General features: G+C 44.3%; 1 protein-coding gene across 2 annotated transcripts in view; it reads right to left on the bottom strand.

Annotated features, from left to right (window-relative positions):
- The window catches only part of ephb2b (eph receptor B2b), a 151,249-nt gene that overhangs the window by 75,445 nt on the left and 48,618 nt on the right, over positions 1-27,186 (bottom strand). For both annotated transcript variants that reach the window (XM_020490923.2, XM_031812552.1), the window contains exons 2-3: positions 12,160-12,239; positions 1,051-1,735 (exon numbers count right to left, since the gene is read on the bottom strand). In XM_020490923.2, coding sequence (XP_020346512.1) covers positions 1,051-1,735; positions 12,160-12,239 — 765 coding nt within the window. The remainder of the gene's footprint in view (positions 1-1,050; positions 1,736-12,159; positions 12,240-27,186) is intronic.

The following is a 27,186-nucleotide window of genomic DNA, read 5'->3' as shown; positions in this document are numbered from 1 at the left end:
ATTAGCATTACAGCTTCCAATGAGGTAAAGTCATGCATTTAATAGAATTCTCCCAGTCAGGGAAATGGTTTCCATTCGGTGTAGATTTGAATGGACATGTAAAATGACATCTACTACACTGTGTAGAGCAGGGTTCCCCAACTGGAGGACTTCATTAGGCCCCCAAGTTTTCTGAGCAAAAAAATAATATGATTTTTTAAAATTGTTCTATTGTTGGACATATAAGACTGTAAAAACACCAGCAAATCAGCTCCAAATTATTTTAATTTTGAAAATCCCATGGATAATAGAGAGATATGCAGTATGTGATTGTGTAAGCATGGTTTGAAATTGTTAAGTTTTAGGATTCTTGTTTGGGATTCTTGCGGTCAATTTGCAGTCTATAAATGATTTGTAATCATGTTCCGGCCCCCTGACATCCGCTCAAGAATAAATTGGCCCAGGGCTGAAGCTAGATGATGATCCCTGGTGTAGTGTTAAAAGTAATAAATATTCTGAAGGAAAAGTCTCTCCCAGCTATGACAGACCTATGTGATTGGAGTCCAAACACCTGTGATCTGACAGTCCTCTCCTTTAGAGTGCTTTAGAAATGAACAAGACATGTTCTATATCTGCCCACTTCAAAAGAAAAGCCATATTATGTCAAACAGTATATAAGCCATAACCTGAAGCACATCTGTTACATATGTGAAGTAATATTCACTCGTTTGTTATTGGAAAAACTGTGGTGATCATTCATATGAAAATGAGACCGTAAAGCCAACATGTACTATCCACTGTGATGTGTGATCATCCCATCCTCCTGTTTACTTATTCAATATACATGGCCATATTTTAAAAGCTTACACTTTCTGTTCATAGGGAATAACCTGATCCCTAGAGCAGCATGAAGTGCAGTATGCAGACAGGTACGGTATTAAGTACCGCATGTATTCTCTGCTGTTTGGATTACTCTGTTATGAATCTACAGCTGACTAGGTTTGTAAGGTTAGAATGTCCATCTAGTTTGGCTAACAGTGTTAAAGAGAGAGGGATGAGGGTGGCTCTTACCTCTACACACAGTCCCGTTCTCCACAGCCTCATGGCCAGCCTTGCACATGCAGCGCCCGATAGGCACCATCCACTCGCCATCCCCGTTGCAGTAGAGCTTGATGGGCACGTCCACCTCCTCCCCGTTGGGGATACACACGCCACGCGATGCCACAAGAGAGGTGCTCTCTGCCCCCGACAGGGTTTCCTGGAACACGGCCCCGTTCTGGATGACGCGGGGACACTTCCGGTAGAAGACTCGCACGGCGATGAGTGACATGCAGCCGCCGTAGTCCTGGAAGGCCAGGTAGAATCCGTGTTTGGACACGGGGCCAAAGCTCCGCACCTCTGTGTTGATCTTCATCACCCGGCCACCCAGGTCCACCTGGGAGAAGCTCTCGTCGGCTGCGATGGTATCCACCTTGATCCAGGGGTTCTCCATCCAGGCCGGGGACACCTTGTTGGCCGTGTCCGAGTCTGACTCATAGTAGTACAGGTTAAAAGTCTCTTTACAGGAGCCGGGCACGTTGGGGATGGAGCTGCAGTCTCGCACGGAGAACTTCATCTCCACGTGGATCCGCTGTGCACCCCGGCGCCGGATGTACTTGGTGCGGACCCAGTTGTTCTGGTTGTTGTCGAACACGTTGCACACCTGGTAGGTGCGGATGGTGTTCATGTTCTCGTCGTATCCACTCACCTCCTCCCACTGTGGAAGAAGGACACAGAGGTAAAGTGTTACTCAAATGTAGACATAACATACACTTTGATAATATGTCCCTGTGTTGACCACACGCTGACCGTATATTTTGAATGGTAGGTTTAGTAACACATCAATACCTCCAATTCTTTACCTCTACCTCACACCCAATGGCAAGTGTGCCCAGCATCATGGCTACACGACAACCTAACCATAGATAAAGACAGGGCCATCCTGAGCAGCAGCGGTCCCAGTCAGAGCTGAGATTACAGTGCAGGAGATGGGGAGTGTACATTATGGTCAGGGTGTAATCTGCTCCCTAACATTGTTTTCTTGGCACAGAGGGTTGTTGGCAGTGAGGGGTTGTCATCTGTCAGTGCCCGCTGGAGATCCCACTTGGCTCCCTGTATGAACCTGGCCTGTTTGTTTCTCTCTACTCTACTCTAGGACAGGACCATGCATTATTTAGGCAGTAGAGAGCAGGTGTTAAACTCTGCTCATTACACAGCCAGCAAGGCATTATAGTGCCGCCTCCTCTCTGGCTCCTCTATGTCCTCTGGCCAAATACAAAAAAGGAAACTATTTGCATAAAGTCACTGTCGGAAGAAGCTCTTCAAGGGTAACAAATACAGGAAAAACAATCCCCCGGTCTAAATACTGAGAAAAAAATCCTTCTCTCCAATGCATGGGTGATGCACCCAATTTTCCTGTTTTTGAAATACAATGTGTTATTGAATACTACAATAAGCAAATCTCCAAATTAGTCCAGCACCAACACATCAGTTATTGTAAATGAAACAGCGGCAGGGTAGCCTAGTGGTTAGAGCGTTAAACTAGTAACCGGAAGGTTGCGAGTTCAAACCCCTGAGATGACAAGGTACAAATCTGTCCTTCTGCCCCTGAACAGGCAGTTAACCCACTGTTCCCAGGCCGTCATTGAAAATAAGAATGTGTTCTTAACTGACTTGCCTGGTTAAATAAAGGTAAAAATTTAAAAAACCAGATCAGTCATTGTACCGAAACACATGCATGACATGAATTTAACCCTAATCTGAGTCACACTCCAATAGAACTGGGCTAATCACATTACACAGGTAATTATCTGCAAACAGAGAGCAGATTTCACTTTGTGTGCTAGGGATACTTTTCATTTCAACACACACACACACACACACAATATAGTAAAGCGTTCATATGCAACCGCTGCTGTTACTGCAAAGGATTCCAACCACTGTGACCTTGACCTGACAAGTTCATCTGAAGAGAAAGCTTTTCTTAACACCAAAGCCTCTTCACACTAGTCAGCTGCACCCCGTGCTGCCTTTACCTCAAACCCCTCTTATCCCTCTTCACTCTTCACTTCACAGCTGACATCATTTCCTAAATTAGTGCCCACTTAACAAGGATTCTGACAGAGTTTTGACGGGTAAGGAGGAACGAGTCAGCCCTCATGTTTAAGACCCACGTTCTATCAAACACTCACAGACTAATTAGAGCTTTTCTTCTTTATTCCCATTTCCATATTATTCTCTCCAGACAGACGGACATCATACCAAATATGTACAGTTCATTAATAGCAGCTGATAGATGTAAAAACCTTTAGTAACTGGAGGGATTTGAAGGAGAAAGGTATGAAGAACATGTATTATTGTAATACTGGCGCTAACTCAAAACTATTAAGATTGTGCTTGTAGACAATGATTAAAGAGACCTTGGATGTGATTCAACCAGATGGTAGCTATATGTCTTCATTTTGATGACACACATTTACAAATCTTTTATAATTCTGAGAATGTATCAGATATGGTCCATTAATATGCAATAAAAGATACTCATTAATACTGTAAGTGTATGAATGTTAATGTTGACCAAAATGGGGGCCTTGATTTACAGTTAAGAGACATTCTGGGAGGGGCAATGTGTTGGTCGTCCCATCTATTCCCCATCCAAATGGACACAGCCATCCAGGGTCATGGGCAGCCATTGACCTTTCCACCTCCATTCACAGAGTGACACTCTTTTCAGACAGAGGTCGTGGACCGATTAAACAGGAAAGGACAGAGTGTGACGTTCTCTTGTTCTGAGCCCCAAGCATCGCTCCATCAAACTTAAACAATGTGAACTGGGGTTGGGGGTGGGGCGGTAGCCACTAATGAGAGATAGTGACTACGGGAAGGGGGAATAGGGCCAGGCTAAAAAGACCCCAAACAAATGTGTTTTGATGGAGGGCCCCTTTTAGTCCTGTCACGGCTTTGCTGCCCTGCTTTCATCAGAGCCAGTGGAGGGAAGCAAATGGGACATAATAAGAGGCCAGCGATCAAGCGCCGAGTGTGAAATAAGAAGAAACGTCTTCATTTTCACAGCTTTTCCTCCCGGTACTATAGTGGGAGTGAGGCTGCAGGGCGGTCATGTGTTAGGTAAGGTGGTGGAGTTGATTGTGGTGGGGGGGTGGAGGAGTTCATGGTGGGGTTGGTTAAGAAGGATGAAGGGCTCTTTGAGGAGGCTGGGAATTGTAACATTAACTCTCTCTCCTTTGAGATTGTTTTTTTACCACACACAGACTTGTTTATCTGAGTCCAGGTCTATTGAGAGGGGGACCATCACGACCACCATGTAGAGCATCTTGACTGGATGTACTGTTGGCTACGTAGCTGGATGTATGCTATAAAGCAGGAGATACTGAACAATGTCATTAAAAATCAAATACAGTATTACTTTTTCCTGTTGGCTTGATAACAGTCAAAGGCATCATTCAAATAATAATTGAATTCACAGTTACAACATCTGTCCTACGTAAACAAACTGTCAAAACAAAGGAAACACCAATAAAAAGTGTCTTAACGCCACAAGCAGCCAGAACAGATTCAATGTGCCTTGGCATATATTCTACAAGTGTCTGGAATTCTATTGGAGGGATGCGACACCATTCTTCCACAAGAAATTCCATAATTTGGTGTTTTGTTGATGGTGGTGGAAAATGCCGTCTCAGGCGCCACTTCAGAATCTCCCATAAGTGTTCAATTAGGTTGAGATCTGGTGACTGAGACACGCACACACAAACACACACAAACACTTTAAACCCCCTATGCTCCTTTGTGACCCCTCTTTTAAAGTCACTGGTATCTCTTCTTCTAGTCATGGTAGCCAAAATAATAGGCAAATTGGCATTTTTATACATGACCCTAAACATGATGGGATGTTCATTGCTTAATTAACTCAGGAACCACACCTATGTGGACGCACCTGCTTTCAATATACTTTGTATCCCTCATTTACTCAAGTGTTTCCATTATTTTGGCAGTTACCTGTATATGTCAAGGTGAAACACACAGAATCAAGGTATTCTTTCATAGCACTGCATGAGCTTCCATCTGCTGAAACACAACATTAATTTATGGACATAAAGAGCTCACAGACTGAACAAGTGAGAACTTGCAATCAACAACACGCCAGAGGAGCTGCTCTCTTCAAGGTCCTGTGTTCTGGGGTCACACACTCACATAAAGGAGCTTCTTCTAATGGGGTGTCATTGGCCCTTAGTGCTCAGAGGTTGGCACCCAAACATAAAGAGGACCATCATAAAAGTGCCAAAGTGTCCGGGGTCGCATCTATGGTCTTGAGGGTCGTACCCAAATATAAAGACAGTCATTACAGCACTAGCGGTGCCACTGTGCATTCTGCTGCACTGCTCTACTGAGTGTGAATGGGATGTACAATGGGTTAGGCCATTGTTGGCCATCTTTTAATTTCAGAGTTTAAATGCCACTTATCCTTTTGATTCACATGAATGATAAATGACCTTAGAATGAAATCTGATGAATGTGCTCTGTATAGCTATGAAGTTCTCCTTAGTATGCAGTTTGGAAAAGTACACAATGTGTGAACTGCCAGCCACTTTCTGTAGCTGTATGAAATTATAGAGCATGCTGGACTCAGAGAATGAGGTTCTGGATTGATAACTCCCAGGGCTGCCAGCCACTCCAGGATGGGGTTAAAGTTCAGCTGACCTTCAGTCTCCCTGACAATGTGTCTCTGCTGTAAAGCCAAGCAGAACACACTGTCAGGGATGAGTTATAGAGTAGACTATCTCCAAAGCACAAACTATTCCCAAAATGAAGCTTTTTGCTACATTAAATGATCCAAAATAAAGTCTTTATGATCTCTAGGATGGACTTTTGTGTCTAACTGAACCTCCTTCCTGGGGTGGAGTGGGCTGGCAGGGTGAGCGGTCTCCTGAGCCATTTACATCATTCAAAGGCCACAGTGGCATGCATGACACACCATGAAATGTGAACTTCATTTCTCACGTCTTGTCATTACAGTATGAGGATCAACCCAGGATGGCTGAAGCATCAGAGAACAGCTACACACATACAAAACATTCCAGCACTCTGTCACTGACAACAAGTAAATAAATAATTCACATGAAGGAGAAAGAATCCAATGGAAATCTCCTGGGGCCAAGTTGTCCAATTTGCAGTTGTGGGAAATCTGTTAGAGTAAGAGTGCTGTGCCCTAAGGGGACAGGGCAGGACAAATGACACCCAGTCTCTGCATTGAGTTACAAAGAGGGGAACAAAACGAGCCAAGTACTGCAGGAGTCCCAGCCACATGGAGGGCACAGAGAGAGAGACACACAGAGAGAGACACACAGGGAGACATGAGTAGAATGGTCTGGTGCAGTCAACTTCAATTACCATTGTCCACTTGTTATGTACAACATGTAAAGTTAGACAAACAAGCTTCTTATTGCCGCTTTAATCCCCTTCCACCAATCTACATAAGGATCGTATTTACATTTTTACTTTGGAGTAAATTAAAGACATGACAATATAATGCATGCCAAGTTGCCAACCCGGGATTGACATTTCAGTGCTCATATAAAGTCATAACCACACAAAGATGTTTTCCCCCATGATGAAGAGGTCTTAAAAAGGCAGGATATAGTTTTACAGACCAACTTTAATCGACAATCATACTAAATTAGGGGTTACTCTATTCTAATGAGTTCCATATACTTAAATATGCTTTAACATTACCATTTAGGTAAGGAAATGGCTATATGCAAAGTCATAACCAGGATCTGTCATAACCAGGCTTTTTTTATGCTGAGTAAACTCTTTAAATGACAAAACCTGCCATTTAATGAAACTTGTTGTGAATTGACATGCATGGAATATAGGATCTTATATAAGACTTCCATATTTCATATTCCAGTCACTGACTTCATTATAGCCTGGCTATAGAGAATGTACAGAGCTATTGATCACTCAAATGTCTCTAAGAAGTAGAAGATGTTAACTAGTCTAGTGCCGAATCCACCACTCATTGACTTTTTTCATATTTTGTTACATTACAGCCTTATTCTAAAATGGATGAAATAGATATTTTTCATCATCAATCTACACACAATATCTCATAATGACAAAGAAAAAACTGAAATATCACGTCTACATAAGTTTTCAGACCCTTTACTCAGTACTTTTGCTGAAGCACCTTTGGCAGCAATTACAGCCTCAAGTCTTCTTGGGTATGACGCTACAAGCTTAGCACACCTGTATTTGGGGAGTTTCTCCCACTCTTCTCTGTAGACCCTCTCAAGCTCTGTCAGGTTGGATGGGGAGCGTCGCTGCACAGCTATTTTCAGGTCTCTCCAGAGATGTTCGATTGGGTTCAAGTCCGGGCTTTGGCTGGGCCACAAGCACATGCAGAGACTTGTTCCCGAAACCACTTCTGCGTTGTTTTGGCTGTGTGTTTAGGGTTGTTGTCCTGTTGGAAAATGAACCTTCACCCCAGTCTGAGGTCCGGAGTGCTATGGAGCAGGTTTTCATCAATGATCTCTGTACTTTGCTCCATTCATCTTTCCCTCGATCCTGACTAGTCTCCTAGTCCCTGCCAATGAAAAACATCCCCACAGCATGATACTGCCACCATCATGCTTCACCGTAGGGATGGTGCCAGGTTTTCTCCAGACGTGACACTTGGCCAAAGAGTTCAATCTTGGTTTCATCAGACCAGAGAATCGTGTTTCTCATGGTCTTAGAGTCTTTAGGTACCTTTTAACAAACTATCATGTGCCATAAAGGCCTGATTGGTGGAGTGTTACAGAGATGTTTATCCTTCTGTAAGGTTCTCCTATCTCCACAGAGGAACTCTGGAGCTCTGTCAGAATGACCATTTGGGTTCTTGGTCACCTCCCTGACTAAGGCCCTTCTCCCCTGATTGCTCAGTTTGCCCGGGTGGCCAGCTCTAGAGTCTTGGTGGTTCCAAACTTCTTCCATATAAGGATGATGGAGGCCACTGTGTTCTTGAGGACCTTCAATGCTGCAGAAATGTTTTGGTACCCTTCCCCAGATCTGTGCCTCGACACAGTCTTGTCTCGGAGCCCTACGGACAATTCCTTTCGACCTCATGACTTGGTTTTCGCTCTGACAACTGTTGGACCTTATATAGACAGGTGTGTGCCTTTCCAAATCATGCCCAATCAATTGAATTTACCGCAGGTGGAGTCCAATCAAGTTGTAGACACATCTCAAGGATGATGAAAGGAAACACGATGCACCTGAGCTCAATTTCAAGTCTCATATCATAGCTGTTTTAATTTTAATACATTTGCAAAAAACAAAAAAAACGTTTCACTTTGTCATTATGGGGTATTGTGTGTAGATTGATGAGGGAAAACATTTATTCAATCGATTTTAGAATAAGATTGTCACGTAACAAAATGTGGAAAAAGTGAAGGGGTCTGAATACTTTCAGAAGGCACTGTATTAATGACTCATTACTCTGATTCTGAATCCACTCACAAGTTGACATAAAATAAATGTTTATCATTACTAAAGCAGAATATTAAATCAAAGTATTACACCTAGGACTAGAATGCTCTGTGGCCAACATACCTTTACAACCACAATCCAGTTCTGTGTTATGGAGTCAGACAGAACATTTCTTTACTGAGCCCACAGGCCACATCATTAGGCCTTCATATATAAAGACCTCAACATCCTCTCCACATAATGGGTGTTTTTAGTGCAATGTCTAGATTAATTTGTAACTGTCTGCAAAGTCCGGAGGGCCGCACTGAAAATTGGTTATATTTCTTTGCCATCAAAATTTCTATCGTTTTTAAAAATGTTGATGCTCCCTGACTGTCTAGTGATCATTAGCGAGCTGGACAGTCATGGAACTGTATGAATATAGGTCCATTATAATTTCTACACTGTATCAATTTGGTTTTAGTCATTTTAAAGTTGACTTAAAAAAAAAAAAATCTACTCAAACCGCCAGCAGGCCGGATTGGACCCCCTCACGGACCGGTGCCGTATGTTTGACACCCCTGGGCTAGAGGCTAGAGGTGATATTCCACAGCAGCTCTGTGAAGGTCAGAAGGCCTGGTGTTCACAGTTCTCTCAACTCCCACTTAGGGGAAACACTGACCACTTAAACTCTCCGCTACTCTGCTTTGTATCAAAACAGCCTCTCCTCCCACTGCCCTGCCCTGTGCACAACAGACCTTCCCTATTCTGCCTGAAGCAAGTAATGTGTTATAGCTGACTAAATATTACATGGAATCTTAATCATAACATATTTCAGGTCTTGGAGCCTGACTGGAGGCAGTTTCAGCTGCTGCTTTAGTTGAACTGTTATTCTAGGTAATACAGGGCTGCAGCCGCCACTATAATAAGGGGTAAACTGACTGTGCAACAGATGGGAACACACCTGGAGAGCACACATAAAAGTTGGTTTGTTCATGTTTCACTGGAATGTTAGGTTATGTAATGCTACCAACACCTGGAAAGTGAAGAACTATGTATTTGAAAACATTTGAATACATTTATTTAATTCAATGTCCATTAATTCAATCTTGGGAGAAAAATGTAAACCATCTAAGTGAAATAGTACCAGCGATTTTGTATCCCTATTGTACAGTTGACTATGTAACACATTATGATATATTTCATGAAGCTCTACAGAGTAGTGAAAGACCAAGTGCTGGTGTGGTGCAGTGCTGAATGTTACTGATCCGTCAGTTAAGCCCGTAAAGCCATGCATGTGTAAGACAATAGCTACTGTGAGCAAGTCCAGTAATCACACCTGTTCCTTTTGTGCTGGTCCACTTGGGAAAGCGATGGCCACATGAGACTTCACAATGGATTGCGTCCTCATCCAGTTCCATAATTTCCCCATAAAACCCCAACGTCTGAATCTGATAGGTCTCGTTCTTACCTGACCAATCAGGACCTGAGAGGTTCTTTGGCTCTCCAATCACAGGGAAATAAATAAGAGAATCCTCAACACGGACATCGCATAATGTTTAATCTGAGGTAAAAAAAAAAAGCTTTTCATAATCTACCTGTAGAAGCGTGCCCCTTATAAACTCGTCCGAAGCTGCAAGAGTAGACAATTCTAGACTTTGTGTCTAGCATAAAGGCATACAGGACACTAAAAGCTGACTGGGTCTTTGATGTGAGAATTGAGACCCCAAAGCGTTGATGCTGATTAATAAATCTAATCAGGGCAGATTTTTAATCACTGGCCTTTTCAAATGTTTGATTTTCAAGTCTGAAGTTCTGACTTATTCATATAGATAATTAAATAGACTTTTCTGATTGTTTTGCTAAACCTTACATTTTGTAAAGATGAAAGGGAGACGTGACGCAAACTACCTGTAAGATTCCCAGCCTCGTTAAGGGGGAAATGGCAGCGCTGGTTCTGTTTAGATTGAATCCAGAGCTGGTAGAAGAATACACCAGTCCTCTTTGTTCTCTGATATTAATTGTAAGAACTAGCAGGGAAGAAACAGCATGCCCTCAGGTTGAGGGAGATGTTGAGCTCAATTATTGCAGAAGATCTTTGAAGTTGCACCAGTTGACTGTTGAAGCCCTTTTTTCTTCTTCCTCCTACTTTTTTCGTGCTTAAAGACACACGGCATCATACAGTATAATTCAAACCAGCCTGGATACCAACCACAGAAGCATAAATAATTGAATAAAATAGGGAGTGGTTTTCTGAAATGCACCAGCAAATAAGTCTACAACATATTTCTCTGTGTTTTGGACCCAGTCTGAGGAGTCTGGATCATGTGGTGAGGGAAGAAGTGTAGGAGGCTGAGGTTCTGGTTTCGGCTGGCCCGGAGAAGGCTAGGCTTGTGTGTGGCTAGATGAAACCAATGCCTTGGCACACCATGTGGAAATAGTGTGCATCAAACGTTGCTAGAGTCCATATAACACATAGCTTCATGCCTTGCATATGAACAGAAGTAATTAGCAATGCATTTATGATTGTACAATATGACATTCATAAGGCTAGATTGTGTGGTGCAGTGGGGGCAGTTCAGGTCAAAGTGGAGAAAGTGGAGACCATTAACTCAAGGTAAACCTAACCAAGCATGTAGACAGTTAATATTAAAGACCACCGCAATACTATGGGTCTCAATTGACCTCTACAGAACGTCTTTCTTTTTAAAGCACCAGTAGGCAAAGTTTAACACCAACTCAAAACCTCTCCCCTGCAAAGAGAGAGCGGGAGATCATTTTTCAAAAAGCTTGAAGATGTTTTCTGAAAGAGCCCAAAAGCCCACTGTTAAATTTGGATTATAGTTTCTCTCATGATTTCTGCACAGCTTTACGATGTGTTCTTTCATACAAAGACTTGGCTCACTGTGGAGAGAGCTTTCTGAGATATTACTGGCCTTTGACCTTGAAGTGAGAAATGAAAATACTACCAGTACCACATCTGTCACAGCAGACAGGGCAGATTTACTGATAAACTTGAGTTTGACACCCAACAGTAGGGAGAAATAATCCTTTCTTTTGGGTGTTAAAAGTCCAATGCAGCCGTTTTTGTCTTAATATCAAATCTTTCTGAGTAACAATTAAGTAATTTACTATGATTGTTTTCAATTAAAGTGGTCAAAAGGAAACAAAAATAACTTCTTAAAAAATAGCAATTTCTCAAGCAAGAACTTTGCTAAGATTGTCTAGGAGTGGTCTGAGTAGGGAGGGGAAACCTGAAAACTAGCTGTTATTGGCAGAGGTTTGGAACTATTTGGTCTATTAACTAATTTAACACCTAGTGATGTCACTCCATCCCATTTAAACTCCATCCCACCAAAACAGATTGAAATTTCAGGTGGTGGTTTCAAAAAGTTCTTACACTAAAAGGGTAGTATTATCATATTTATTTTTTTACAATTTCACAGTATTATTCCAACCTCAGTGTGGAAATATATATAAAAGAAAAAAGAAAATCACATTTTTGACTGCAGTGGACCTTTAAAACCAAAGTGTATCTGTAAGGATCTTAAATTAACTGAACATGTAGTGTACTGTAGTCTTGCTGCATCTGCATGCAAATTAATAAATCAGCAATCGAGTTAATTAAGTAACTCAAATGAAAATTCCATGACATCAAGTAGATGAGGTAACACTCACGCTGTTGTCACTGGAACCTGACACAGGATAGACTGTCCAGCCCAGCTCAGCTGTCGCTGTGGTAGAGTCCATTAGTGTTTCTGTGGAGGAGAGAGAGAGGGCGGTCAGACAACTACCTTCAAACAAACAATATACAGTAGCAGCAGTGCACATTTACAGCAGCTGAGCATAGGTGAAGATGGGAGTCCATTAATGAGTCCATCCATTCAAACCCTGATCAGATATGATTTAGATTCATTGCAATGAAAATATACTTAATTTTTCAGTCTCAAAAATACTCCTATTGTAGATGGTATATTTCCAGATACTGTACCTCCATTATCCCCTCTGTCAAAGATGGCAATGCTTTTGTTTGAGACCCGGGCATATTTGACTACATGCAGTAGTAGTAAATAGAGGGGCATAGTGTGACCATCCACATGGAAAAGAACAGATCACTGGGTTCACTGGAACCTGGTCAACTCTACCACAACCACCAAGCTACTACATGATAGGTCAACTTCCACTCAACAGGCACATGCTTCTTCGGTTCTACCCCCTGGCTTTGAGGGGCAAGCGCACTCTAAACGAGCTGGATTAGCTGGTGGGGAAAAAAACACCTCTTGTAATTAGGGTCAAAGAGATATGTCTCCTGTTTGTCATGAGGTCCTCTGTGGCCAGCAAATGCAATTTCAGAGGCAGGCCAAGCAGGCTGTCCTTCAGAGCCTTCTCTCTGAGGGACACAGAGGGGAGAGGGAGGGGGGAAGAAGGAGGGTGCTGCAGGCCTAATGAATTTCCCCTGCTTATTAGCCCCGCAGCACCAGTGTTGAGCTGGAGCAGATGGAGACAACATTCATCAGGTGTTAGGCATCAGCTGCAACTCCAAAAGGGCAAAGAAAGATGTATGTAACTCCTCTCGACAAGCTAGCTACTAACCATAAGTTACTGTTGGTGATTGGTAGTCTAAAGCTATTTTTCAAAGATGTATTTGATATTCAGTAAAAACTAGAAGTATTTTAAAAATGCATTCTGTATGATGTCAGAGTTCCCTTTCGGAAATTGGATAAAAGGACAATCGGGCTAATGATCCGGGTGGTCTCATTCCACAGTGCAGTATGGCTAAACTCACACAAGAAAGAGAAAAGCACCCAATATAATTTAGAATGTTCCCGCATTTCATAACACGTGGATTTCCTCTTCATATTCCAGAGGAAACCAAAGCTTTTAATTAACAGGCTCCACATGCCGCAAATGTATTTTTAGGAACTTGCCGAATCTCAGAGCCTCACCAATATACACAAAGCATAATAGCACATTTCACATCCAATTCAGTTATCACAAAGCCCAAATCGTATAATTAGGCAGAGGAGGCTGCGTTTGTGCTGCCATTGATAACCTTGCGCGACTCCGCAGTCTACATGGGTGTTAGGCAGTGAAATGGTAATTATCCCCCGTAATGATAATGATAATTAGCTGGGGAGTAAAGTGAGAATGATGAACCCCTTGGTGGTGGTTTAGGGAGTGTGGTGGTTTAGAGAACAGGGAGGGAAGGAGTGAATTCCCCTGATATGTGAACACAGACGGCCCACTTCTCTTCCCTCCACTCCCTCAGTCAGGCTCACACACACCTGCTTCCTTCCATCAGAGACCCACACGCTGGACAAGTAGGACCTTACCCAGAAAGACTGATCACCTTTCTCCCTCCTGCTGACTAGACTTCATAGCAGGCAGCCACACCAATTCATTACCTACTGCAGTACCGAGCGTACCTCACTGAATCACCACCAGCACTGTTCAACCCCGTCATCAGTCCTCAAGCTCCCAGCAGGCAGCACAGTGGAAGGGCATGGCCACTCAGCCAGACACACTGTCCATTAATCAGAGAGATGAGGTGAGAGTGGCCAGTCAGAGTGGAGAGAGGCCTCTGGGCCAGAACAGGGAATGGTGTGGCAGCAATGGAGCCTGGAGAAGCCAGCAGACCAGGACTGACTGTTTATACTGAGGTCTGGAGGTGACTACACATTCCAGCCTGGGCCTCTGGCTCAGCTGGGGGGTCAAAGGTAACCAGCTATATTTCAGAGTTATATGAGCACATGGAGGATGTGAGACCTTCAACTTTTCAATATGGCTGTCTATTTTTACTAGACAGACTCGGCCTCAACACTGAAGGTGCATGAATATGCAATGAGACCTGGGAGTTTTAGAAATGCTTACAGGCCTAAGAGTGCTTCCTAGAACACTTCCTGAGAGTAAGCAAGGAGGGTTTTGTCTTGATCTGAAACCTCCCTGAGAGATCTGTTTGAAGTTACAGAGGGGCCAAATGGGAGGGGCCAGTGGTGCTTCAACAACACTCAGTTTTCTCAGAGCTAGCAGTCGATGCAGCCGCAGCCTCTCAGCTTTCCACAGAATGCCATCACATTTTACATTAAGATTAGAAAGAGCAGCTGTTCACAAGCCCATTAACAAAATGAGCCCCAGAACACATACGCACACTAATTGACATGGATCAAGATGCTTTTAGGCCTGGGATTATTGCAGTGGTAATTGGTTGGTCGGCAGCCACATTCTAATTACAAAAAAAGGAGGAGTACCTGGTATAACTTCTATTTCTAAGAAGTGTAGGAGAAGGTTATTTGTAGAGCAGTGTGTTCCAAATGTATTACACGCCTCGTTAGCAGATGGGCAATACACAATGGTGGTGGACGAGCCAAGCTTCCTGCACACACAGTAAAGTTGAGACCAAGTGAAAATACAATTAATTCTCATTCATCGAGTAGGTTTTCAAGGTATGTGAATTTGGTACATTGCCAACCCTTTTAATCCAGGCACAGTGATTCCCCTCCAGGTCTACAGAACAGGGGATGCAACAGAGGACAGGAAAGAACAGGACAGGACAGGGGACCCGCCATGGAGCTCTATGTGTGTGTTTGACCACACATGTGCTTGATTTGGGTGGGTACAGTGTGAGTTGACTTGAGGCAAGGAGGTCAGGCTTTGAGAGATGGATGGCCAATTAGTGTGTAGGGTTGAGCATGGCAGTCTGACTGATGGATGCCAGGGAGGGAGCTATCCTAATCAGCTCCAGGGTGTACCATCTCATCTCCCAGCTCCCACTGCCCTCCTCCAGGGTGTACCATCTCATCTCCCAGTTCCCACTGCCCTCCTCCAGGGTGGACCATCTCATCTCCCAGCTCCCACTGCCCTCCTCCAGGGTGGACCATCTCATCTCCCAGCTCCCACTGCTCTCCTCCAGGGTGGACCATCTTATCTTCCAGTTCCCAATGCCCTTCACCAGGGTTGACCATCTCATCATCCAGTTCCCACTGCCCTCTTCCAGGGTGTACCATCTCATCTCCCAGTTCCCACTGCCCTCCTCCAGGGTGGACCATCTCATCTTCCAGCTCCCACTTCTCTCCTCCAGGGTGGACCATCTCATCTCCCAGCTCCCAGCTCCCACTGCCCTCCACCAGGCAGGCAACAAGTGCAGACTTCCAAAGAGATGCAGATCCCTGTCTCTACAACACTTATACACAAACACATAGGGGTACACACACACACACACACACACACACACACACACACACACACACACACACACACACACACACTACTCACGGTCACAAATTCACTGACTATACTGTAAAAAATAAAAAAGTTTAAAAAAAGAATCTATTCCTGTACTTTCATGTCATAAAGCATGAATATTCAGCAAGTGTTGTCAAAATAGTGCAGAACAACAGCGCGGAGCAGCCATGTAGAATACTGTTATAGTTCTAGCCAGCTTCAATATGGGCAAAGCCCGGCTTGTATCAAAACTATGTCTATAGTTTACTGAGGGTATTTATGAAGAAGCGATTGACCTCCAAAACACAGCATGTAGTGGCTTGCAGGGGTGATGTTCTTTTATCCTCTCACCAGGAGAACTGTACTATAGCCTAGCCTCTATGGAGCAAATCATTCAACATTGACTTCTACATCAAAGCCGCCACTTATACTTTCTTTCCCACCACGGTAGAAATAGCAGGTTACAGCACCACAGTGCTTTTCTCACCAAATCTGTGGTGTGTAAAACTCAATGAACTTCTATGTCATTAAACACCTGGAATCATAGGCTATATTTACTGGTAAATGTGGATTATAGATGGCGGTACAGCTATATCTTAACATGAACAATATGTCTATAAGCTAATACCATAGACCACAGAGGGCAAGTCTTCTTGTGGACAGAGCTAAGAAATGTGCCTACATTCATGGGCACTGGCATTGGAAAAACTGCCCGTGCTGAGGTAAGACTGATGCCCATAATGATGGACGCAGACTGCTACTGTATGGCATTTTGGACAGAATAACAAGTAGAGTGCTCGGTTTCATTTGAGCCCGAGCCGTCTCAGAAATCTTTCAACACAAGGAGGGTCCATTAGGTGGGGCTCCCACCACCACATTACAACATGTCCTTGTGCGGTAAATGAATCAGTAATCCTGCATTTACAATGAAACAGGCTTTGTGGATGAGGTGGCATCAGCCCAAACCCCGACTTTTTTCAAAGAGTCAAACTGGGCTTGGCATGCCGCCCTGAGTATCCGGTGCACTTTAACATGTGTCTTTGGAGAGACATCACTCTATCAGGGAGATTTATGGGTAACTGGGGGTTATTGTTGGGTCTTGCAATGCCCGGTTCTGGGGTTCTGATGATGATGTAGGGGCTCGAGGAGTGATGAGGTGGGACTGAGTGGGACACGGCTGAGGCTGGGGATCTCGGCCTGCTCTGAGGGAGAGAGAGGAAGTTGGGCAGTTGATTTTGGCAGCAGACGGTGCCCTGTGAAATATGCTACCACACACAGTACGTGGAGCACTCTGACTGCTGACAGAATGATACAGCATAGCATTCCCCTGGGCTTCAGGCAGGATGTTCTACAGTAATCCTTACAGAGCTCACTGTGTTATCATTCAATATAATAACCTGTCAGCCTGGAAAAGGAGCAATGACCAAAAAGTAAAAAGATAATCAAGCAAAAACTATATTCTAGGTCAAGTCCTCTATGCACTTATTTGAATCACTCATCCAAATACTCTCCAGTCTTAACCCTTTTCTAAAAAAGCCAATTTAAATCACAAGATTATCTAATCAAAAATACTTGATTGTTTCCGTAAGTAAATGTGTCAAACTACCGGATGACAAAAATAGTAGATACTCCTGACCCTTTTACAGTACGTCCATTATACCACGTAACTTTGTATATTTCCACACTATGAGGTTGGAATAATACTGTGAAATTGTGAAAATGATGATAATGACAACACCAGGTGGTAAATTAGTTGCTAGATCAATGAGAAAGAGAGTTACAAACCTCTCTGGCAATAACAGCTAGTTTTCAGTTTCCCCCTCCCCACTCCCAGACAGTCCTAGTAATTGCTCTTTGATAAGAAGCTATTTTTGTTTCTTTTTGACCACTTTAATTGAAAACAGTCACAGAAAGATACTTAATTGTTATCCAGAAATGATTTAATATTGAGATAAAAATGGCTGCAAACTTTGTAAACAAACTTGTAAACACACCATCAGTGATATGCTTAGCTCCCATGTTAAAGGGTTTTTCCAACTATTCCAAAATAATATACTAAATCATTTTCCAAAATCTGTCTTACATCATCATGGATTACAACACCCCTGTGCGCTAGCTTGCCAATCTTTTCAAAATGTAGTATTCTTTCCATGCATCCAGAGAGTGTGCTATTGCTATTAGCAGTAACTGTAGGCACATCATTAGCACACAGTTTCACTGCACATTACAATGTAGTTAGTTCTGAAAGACACTATATTTCACAATGATTTGAGTGCTCCACTGTGAATTGAGAACCATCAACCTTAACAGTAAATGGGGAGGAAGAATGGTCACCACCTGATCAATCAAGTGAACCAGGGCTACGGCAGGGCTGTCTCCCCTTCCACTCCAAGTCTGTGTTATGAGATTATGAGCACGCCTCAGAGACTAAAGAAAACCCATCTCTGTTTCAACATTTCAGATTCAAAGCCCTGCTAGAAAGTCAGCTATGTATGTGCAGGCCTGAGATGCATTACATCAGTGAAATGGCTCTGACACTGTCTGTGTAGGTGACAGAGAGATGGGTAAAGTACTCCAGATTGAATCTGGTTGATTCCTGACCCCTCTAAAATGCCTTCACATTAACCAGTCAATGTCACTCCGAGCCATTAGACTGACAAACAATTGAGTTTACTGCCTATTCCACATCCTTTAAGAGCTTTTAAAGTAGTCAAAAATGATCATTCTGAGCACCAGGTTTACTCCTGATCCTTATCAGTTAAGGAGTGGAGACCTGGTGACCTGGTCCTGTCCTCCATGTCACTGGGCTGGAGCTGGGGCTAGGCCTGGGGCTAGGGCTGGGGATGGAGCTGGAGCTAGGGCTGGAGCTAGGGCTGGGGATAGGGCTGGGGATAGTTCTGGAGCTGGGGCTAGGAGTGGGGCTAGGGCTGGAGCTAGGGCTGGGGATAGTTCTGGAGCTGGGGCTAGGGCTGGGGTTAGGGCTGGGGCTAGGGCTGGAGCTGGGACTGGGGCTAGGGCAGGAGCTGGAGCTGGGGCTAGGGCTAGGGGCTGGTGCTAGGGCTGGAGCTAGGGCTGGGGCTAGGGCTGGAGCTAGAGCTGGGTCTGGAGCTAGGGCTGGAGCCAGGGCTAGGGCTGGAGCTAAGGCTGGAGCTGGGGAAAGAGCTTGGTCTGGAGCTAGGGCTAGGCTGGACCTGGAGCTGGGGAAGGGCTGGGGCTAGGGATGGAGCTAGGGCTGGGGCTAGAGTTGGGGCTGGGGCTAGTGCTGGGGCTGGAGCTGGGGAAGGGCTGGGGCTAGGGAAGGAGCTAGGGCTGGGGCTAGAGTTGGGGCTGGGGCTAGTGCTGGGGCTGGAGCTGGAGAAGGGCTAGGGATGGAACTAGAGCTGGGGCTAGAGCTGGGGCTGGAGTTGGGGATGGAGCTGGGGCAGGGGCTAGAGTTGGGGATGGAGCTGTGGCTGGAGTTGGGGCTGGGGCTAGAGATGGGGCTGGGGCTAGAGTTGGGGGCTGTGGCTTTATAGCCTGGTGGATAGAGAGAAGGAAGTCCAGATGGACCATTTCTCTGGCTGTCAGAGAGTAACCGTTGTACTACAACACCCTGCTCTGTCCCATAGCTCTCTGCCTGACCTGAAATATGCATGAGATGGAAATGTGTGAGACTAAGCTTCTGAGCTTCCACCCTCCTCATATCGGGTTGAATATGTATTTAAATCTGGGCCATGCAGGATGTGAGTCACTGTCCTGGACATTAAGGGTTAAATGTGATTAATTTACGATACTCTGATGTTTGTCTCTAGGCACAAGTCCCTTATTTATTGATTGGCTAAAGCGATTGAAGCAAGTAATCTTAAAAACAAATGTATACAGCATGCTGTGAATGCTTGACACCTACAGTAGTTTCCTAGATTCAACATTGATGTACAAAATGGTGTATCATTTCTAGGTTAAGTGCTACATGAACTGTAAATGGGGCTTCTGACTTTATGTTGTTTAATGATATATGTGACTCACCCGGACATGTGAATTATTCATGGTATGTAAAATAAGTCATTGCCTCTCACGCAGAGACGGGCTTGCTTCATTGTGGCCGTTTATCAATCGACTTGGGGAAAAATTAAGTGGGAAATAAGGACACGTGAAAATAACATTGAAATTAAAATTACAGTGATTTTACACACCATTATGTAACGGTTGTCTGTGGTGGAAGAAGGTGAGGACCAATGCGCAACATGGTAAGTGTTCCTATTCTTTAATAGAACTCAGAACACTAAAATACAAAAGCAACAAGAGAACGAAATGAAACCGAAACAGTTCTGTCTGGTACAGATACGAAACAGAAAATAATCACCCACCACTCAAGGGTGAAAACAGGCTGCCTAAGTATGGTTCTCAATCAGGGACAACGATTGACAGCTGCCTCTGATTGAGAACCATACCAGGCCAAACACAGAAATACCAAATCATAGAAAAAATAACATAGACTGCCCACCCAACTCACGCCCTGACCATACTAAAACAAAGACATCACAAAGGAACTAAGGTCAGAACGTGACACATTATTAAGCCTTGCCTCCAAAGTCAATACTTTTTGAATCCCAAGAACTGACAGTTTCTCCAATCTCCTGTGCCTTACCTGGCATGTGCTTAAAATGGGCACAGGGGAAATAAAAACACATCATTATGTGTAGCTTGTATCTACAACAAATACCATAACCAGTGTTGGGGAGTAGTGAACAACATGTAACTACATTTTGCAGTATCTTGGTGGTAGTTCAACTAAATTAAAATCTTGATTGTTTTTCCAGTAGTTAAATACTTTTTTGCTATTCAGCGGAACAGCACACCACTTCTTTTACGGAAATAACATATGGGTGAATGTCTGTTATTTTTTGGCATCAAACCTGCCAATTCTCACTTGCTATTAACATCTGACCCCAGAGTGATCTGTTCTTGCTATTAACATCTGACCCCAGAGTGACCTGTCTAGCAATTTGTAGTCCATGACATTTCAGATTCAGATCATTTAGACTATCACAAAGTCATTTGAATGTAGTGAACTTATTTTTCAAATGAACTTTAAGTATGTTTTTCTTAAGGGTAGCTTTAGTGTAGCTTAACTTCTTCCAGTGTGAAGTAATTGGTAGCTTGGTAAACTATATTTTCAGAGTAGCTTCCCCAACACTGTAATGTGTAGCTTCCCTACTGTAATGTGTGTTTAAAAGATTTATGAAAGGGTGGGGCGGGAATACAGGCATTGGCCCCGTATCCTACTAAGAGGCTTCAAAAGAACAAAAGACTTGACACAAGAGTGGGAGATTATCATGGCCAGCATATTGAGTTCACATACTGTTTACTCTCACTGTTTGAGACATTGGCAACAAACCAAAACATTGGTATCCGGATCCATAAAAAGAACACATATCAGGGAACAGAGATTAATTAGAAACTTTGCATCCTGCTGTTTGAAACCCCTAGGCGTGTTTGTGCCTGCCTGTGTTAGGGATTGGCAACAGCTGCCCTTGTCTGTTGTATGGCAAGGAGCCTCCAGGAAAATGTAAAAGCTAAATATCACAGGGGATGATTACCGAGATCTGGGGACTCAAATAACCTCAATTCATTTTCCATAACCATCCCACCAAGTATAACTAATATAATCTGGTAGCACAACTATTACAAGATAAAGAATACAATAATATCTCACCACTCTGTCCTTAAATCTCATCTCAGTAATATGAATCACAAGAATTGCATATGCCCTAGATTGCCATGTTAAACCTTTAGCCCTTTCTGTGTAGTTTCAGTGCTGAGGAATTTGAGCAGTGACATTTGATGTGTGAGCATCACAGGGTCAAACTAGGGGAGTTGATCCATTGCCAGTCAATGCAGTCTGTCTGCCAGGAAAGCCATCAGCTAGATCTCTGTCTGCATGATATCTCCATCCCCACCTTCCCTGCTGCATAATCAATAGCATGGTCTAGCTAGCCTATATATTTACTCACCCCAGTGTGGCGTAATCTTCAATAGAAGAATGTTAATGGAGACTTTAATCAAACATGAGCATGAAAAGGGGACATGACTGATATGAAATAGTAAAGATGTGGGGAGGCCTGTATGAATCAGCTGACAGACAAATGGCTAGAGACAGATAATGACCATACATCCTCCTATAAAGAGAGGGGGATTACAGAGTGTCTGTGGGGGTGTGTCTAATGGATTCCTGTGTGTATGTATGTATGTATGTATGTATGTATGTATGTATGTATGTATGTATGTATGTATGTATGTATGTATGTATGTATGTATGTATGTATGTATGTATGTATGTATGTATGTATGTATGTATGTATGTATGTGTGTGTGTGTGTGTGTGTGTGTGTGTGTGTGTGCATAATTGATTGTGTGCCTGTGTGTGTTTGAGTGCACGCCTTTGCATGGCTGGTGTAGTGACTGAATGATGAGGCCATGCTTAGCAGCAGACAGACTCCAGAAGCTCCAGGTGGATAGCCCTTCCCTCCACCCTCCCTCCCTGCATGCCTCCTAACACTCAGGCTTGTTACGGCTCTCTGAGACGCTCCATATCCAGCCCACCTCCCTTAAGTTCCCTGAACCGAGTAGGAGATGAGTGTACCTCCTCACGGTCGTGACCGTTTTACCAGGACCCCCTGGACCTGGGGACCACACGTATCAGGGAACAGAGGAATGGCAGACCTGCTTCAGATTCCTGGCCTATGAGCTAGTCGTCCACTTGTCTGTGGAAGAGTTATGACCGGTCACGCCTCCCAGGGTTCTTTCTATAAAGCTCAGGCTCTGAGACAGGCTCCACAGTGGGTCTAGTCCTGCACTGCTGGGACCATTACTCCTGTCTGAGGAGCCTAGCGTAAAGACACACAGCCAGGACATGCCTCTACACTAACCCAAATATCACTCCACACACTGGCACCCCAAATCCCTGCCATCAACATCCTCTCCATCACTGAATGCATAGCACAATGGAAAGTGTGTACCATTAAAGAATTTTAAGGCCCTCCTAACACTAAACTAACATTAACTACAGCTATCCGAGACATTGGACACCTGTGGGCCAGAGATGGAGAGCTAATGGGTTCATGGTGGCCAGCTCTGAATGGTTATAAACAGGGTTAAGTTGAGCTGCCTGGGACAGCACAGCAGCACTCCCTTCAGCTGGACCCGGCTATGTTTACAAGACACAATACTCACCAGACACATTTTTCCACTTAAAGTGTCTGTACTCTCTCACATTACTGAGTGCTGAGAACTCCAATACACCTACACACCAACTGGGCCGGTGCTGTACCACAGCAAAAAAAATAGAGTAATCCCAGACCAGAAAAAACACAATTTCTCAATAATTCTGCACTCTAGCTCCTCCACACAACCATTTTCCTTGAAATCCTCAGTATCAAATCAAATTGTATTTTTCACATGCGCCGAATACAACAGCTATTCCTTACCGTGAAATGCTAACTTATGGGCCCTTAATTTTGTAAAAAAGTAAGTAAGAAAAATGTGCTAAATAAACAAAAGGAAAAATAGTAAAACAATAACAATAACAGGGCTGTAAAGAAGTGGTACCGGTACCGAGTTAATGTGCAGGGGTACGGGTTAGTCAAGGTAATTGAGGTAATATGTACTGTAGGTAGGGGTAAAGTGACTATGCATAGATGTGTGTGTAATTGAGGTAATTGAGGTAATATGTACTGTAGGTAGGGGTCAAGTGACTATGCATAGATGTATAGTGTGTGTGTGTGTGTGTGTGTGTGTGTGTGTGTGTGTGTGTGTGTGTGTGTGTGTGTGTGTGTACGTGTACGTGTACGTGTTTAACATTTCTTGTGGGGACCAAAATTCCCCACAAGAATAGTAAACGAACAAAAATTTGACCACCTGGGGACATTTTGTTAGTGCCCACAAGCTCAAATGCTATTTCTAGGGGGTTTAGAATGAAGTGTTAGGTTTAGGAGCTAGGGTTAGGTTTAGGGTTAAGGTTGGGGTTAGGGTAAGAGTATGGGTTAGGTGTTAGTTGAAAATAGGATTTTGAACGGGACCGAATTGTGTGTCACCACAAGGTTAGCTGTACAAGATTGTTTGTGTGTGTGGTGTCAATATGCGTGTGTGTGTGTGTGTGTGTGTGTGTGTGTGTGTGTGTGTGTGTGTGTGTGTGTGTGTGTGTGTGTGTGACAATATGCATGTGTGTGTGTGTGTGTGTGTGTTGGATTGTCATTGAAGTATCAGTGAGAGTAGGCTCCCGAGTGGCGCAGCGGTCTAAAGCACTGCATCTCAGTACTATCACAACCGGCTGTGATCGGGAGTCCCGTAGGACAACGCACAAATGGCCCAGTGTCGTCCGCGTTAATAGGGGAGGGTTTGGCTGGTGTAGTCCGTCATTGTAAAATAAGAAATTGTTCTTAACTGACATGCCTAGATAAATAAAGGTTAAATAAAAAGAGAGTGCAAGAGAGTGCAAGAGTCAGTACAAAAAAATAAATATGAAGTCGGATGCCAAGTAGCTCCAGACCAATCCGTGATGCAAGCAGTCAGGATGCCAAATCTTTTCAGACTCCTGAGAGGGAATAGTCGTGAAGAGGGCACGACAACACCTGTCTTGGTGTGTTTGGACTATGATAGGTTCTTAGTGATGTTGACACCAAGGACCTTGAAGCTCCCGACACACTCCACTACAGCTCCGTCGATGTGAATGGAGGCGTGCTCGGTCCCCTTTTCCTGTAGTCCACGATCAGCTCCTTTGTCTTGCTCACATTGAGGGAGAGGTTGTTGTGCTGGCACCACACTGTCAGATCTCTGACCTCCTCCCTATAGGCTGTCTCATCAGTGATCAGGCCTATCACCATCGTGTTGTCGGCAAACTTAAGCACGCACACTTGAAGGGCCCCCGTGTTGAAGGTCAAACTTTCCACCTTCTCCAGTACTGTCCCGTCGATGTGGATAGGGGGGTGCTCCCTCTGCTGTTTCCTGAAGTCCACAATCATCTCCTTTGTTTTGTTGATGTTGAGTGTGAGGTTATTTTCCTGACACCAGACTCCAAGGGCCCTCACCTCCTCCCTGTAGGCCGCCTCGTCGTTGTTGGTAATCAAGCCTACCACTGTAGTGTCGTCTGCAAACTTGATGATTGAGATGGGAACAAGGAGTACAAGAGAGGGCTGAGAATGCACCCTTGTGGGGCCCCAGTGTTGAGGATCGGCGGGGTGGAGATGTTGTTTCCTACCCTCACCACCTGGGGGCGGCCCTTCAGAAAGTCCAGGACCCAGTTGCACAGGGCGGGGTCGAGACCCAGGGTCTCGAGCTTAATGACGGTTTTGGAGGGTACTATTGTGTTAAATGCTGAGCTGTAGTCGATGAACAGCATTCTTACATAGGTATTCCTCTTGTCCAGATGGGTTAGGGCAGTGTGCAGTGTGCAGTGTGATTGCGATTGCGTCGTCTGTGGACCTATTGGGGCGGTAAGCAAATTGGAGTGGGTCTAGGGTGTCAGGTAGGGTGGAGGTGATATGATCCTTGACTCGTCTCTCAAAGCACTTCATGATGACGGAAGTGAGTGCTACGGGGCAATAGTCATTTAGCTCAGTTACCTTAGCTTTCTTGGGAACAGGAACAATGGTGGCCCTCTTGAAGCATGTGGAAACAGCAGACTGGGATAGGGATTGATTGAATATGTCCGTAAATACACCAGCCAGCTGGTCTGCGCATGCTCTGAGGATGCGGCTAGGAATGCCGTATGGGCCGGCAGCCTTGCAAGTGTTAACACATTTAAATGTTTTTCTCACGTTGGCTGCGGTGAAGGAGAGTCTTTTTTTAGGGGTTTTGGTAGTGGGCCGTGTCGGTGGCATTGTATTGTCCTCAAAGCGAGCAAAGAAGTTGTTTAGTTTGTCTGGGAGCAAGACATTGGGGTCTGCGACAAGGCTGGTTTTCTTTTTGAAGTCCGTGATTGACTGTAGACCCTGCCACAAACCTCTCGTGTCTGAGCCGTTGAATTGCGACTCTACTTTGTCTCTATACTGACCCTTAGCTTGTTTGATTGCCTTGCGGAGGGAATAGCTACACTGTTTGTATTCGGTCATGTTTCCGGTTGCCTTGCCCTGATTAAAAGCAGTGGTTCGCGCTTTCAGTTTTGCGCGAATGAAGGTCAGCGTGGCGGATGTGTTGTGGCCTACCCTCACCACCTGGGGCGGCCCGCCAGGAAGTCCAGGATCCAGTTGCAGAGGGAGGTGTTCAGACCCAGGGTCCTTAGCTTAGTGATGAGCTTGGAGGGCACTATGGTGTTGAACGCTAAACTGTAGTCAATTAATAGCATTCTCATGTAGGTGTTCCTTTTGTCCAGGTGGGAAAGGGCAGTGTCGAGTGCAATAGAGATTGCGTCATCTGTGGATTTGTTGGGGTGTCATGCAAATTGGAGTGGGTCCAGGGTTTCTGAGATGATGGTGTTGATGTGAGCCATGACCAGCCTTGCAAAGCATTTCATGGCTACAGTTGTGAGTGCTACGGGGCGGTAGTCATTTAGGCAGGATGTGGTTGTAGTATTTGGTTGCATGCATGTTTTTTGTCTGTGAATCTATGTGTGTGTCTATAAAGCTCTTCAAATTGGGGAAGGCAAAGCTATGGCTCTGGGAAATAATAGTATATGCCTGTATGTCCTTGTCCATTGTAACAATCAAAGGAGAGCATTCAACCCCCACAAACCACACTAAGACTCAGGGTTAACTCTGAGGGCGGACCAGACCAAACGTAGAGTGAGGTTCCTGTAGAAAAACAGGCATGGCCTGCTGTTAGCCTGTTGAACAACACTTCTGTCACCTAAAATCAGCCTTGGAACACGGCGGTGGAGGCCAGACACCGCCGTTGGCCTTACAATGTCGATAAAGGTTTATTGTAAAACCTGTGAGGTAAACAAACAGAGCCTGGCTTGTCCAAGGTCCAGAGTAGCTCTGTGGTTTTTTGTGTTGTTTCTGTTTGGAATGTGACATGCTGATTGTGAGATGTGCAGAGCCCTGTCGTCTATTTGCTTTCAGTCATTACAGTCACTTAAGATGACAGAGCAGTTTGCTTTACTTATCTCCCAAACAGCTAAAACACATAAGTGTTTTTAGTTGTGTTTCCCACCTGACTCAAAAGCGCAAAGACTGATTGGTTTAGACCAGGGGTATTCAACTCTTACCCTACAAGGCCCGGAGCCTGCTAGTTTTCTGTTCTACATGATAATTAATTGCACCCACCCGGTGTCCCATGTCTAAAATCAGTCCCTGATTAGAGAGGAACAATGAAAAATGCTGTGAAACTGGCTTTGCGGTCCAGAGTTGAGTTTGAGGTGTTTAGACTGTGTAAGCAGAACAGAGCACAGGCCAGTGTTCATAGACCCTCTCACACCATAGAGGTTTTACTATGGAGGGTAAAGGCAGGGATATATTTCACACAAAAACCTGACTCTGATAGGTGAGCTCAAAAGAGACGTCTGCTCTT

Source organism: Oncorhynchus kisutch, linkage group LG1 (genome assembly GCF_002021735.2).
Source record: "Oncorhynchus kisutch isolate 150728-3 linkage group LG1, Okis_V2, whole genome shotgun sequence".
Lineage (NCBI taxonomy): Eukaryota > Metazoa > Chordata > Actinopteri > Salmoniformes > Salmonidae > Oncorhynchus > Oncorhynchus kisutch.
Note: the sequence above shows the minus strand (reverse complement) of the source record. Positions and strands in the feature narration are given on the sequence as shown.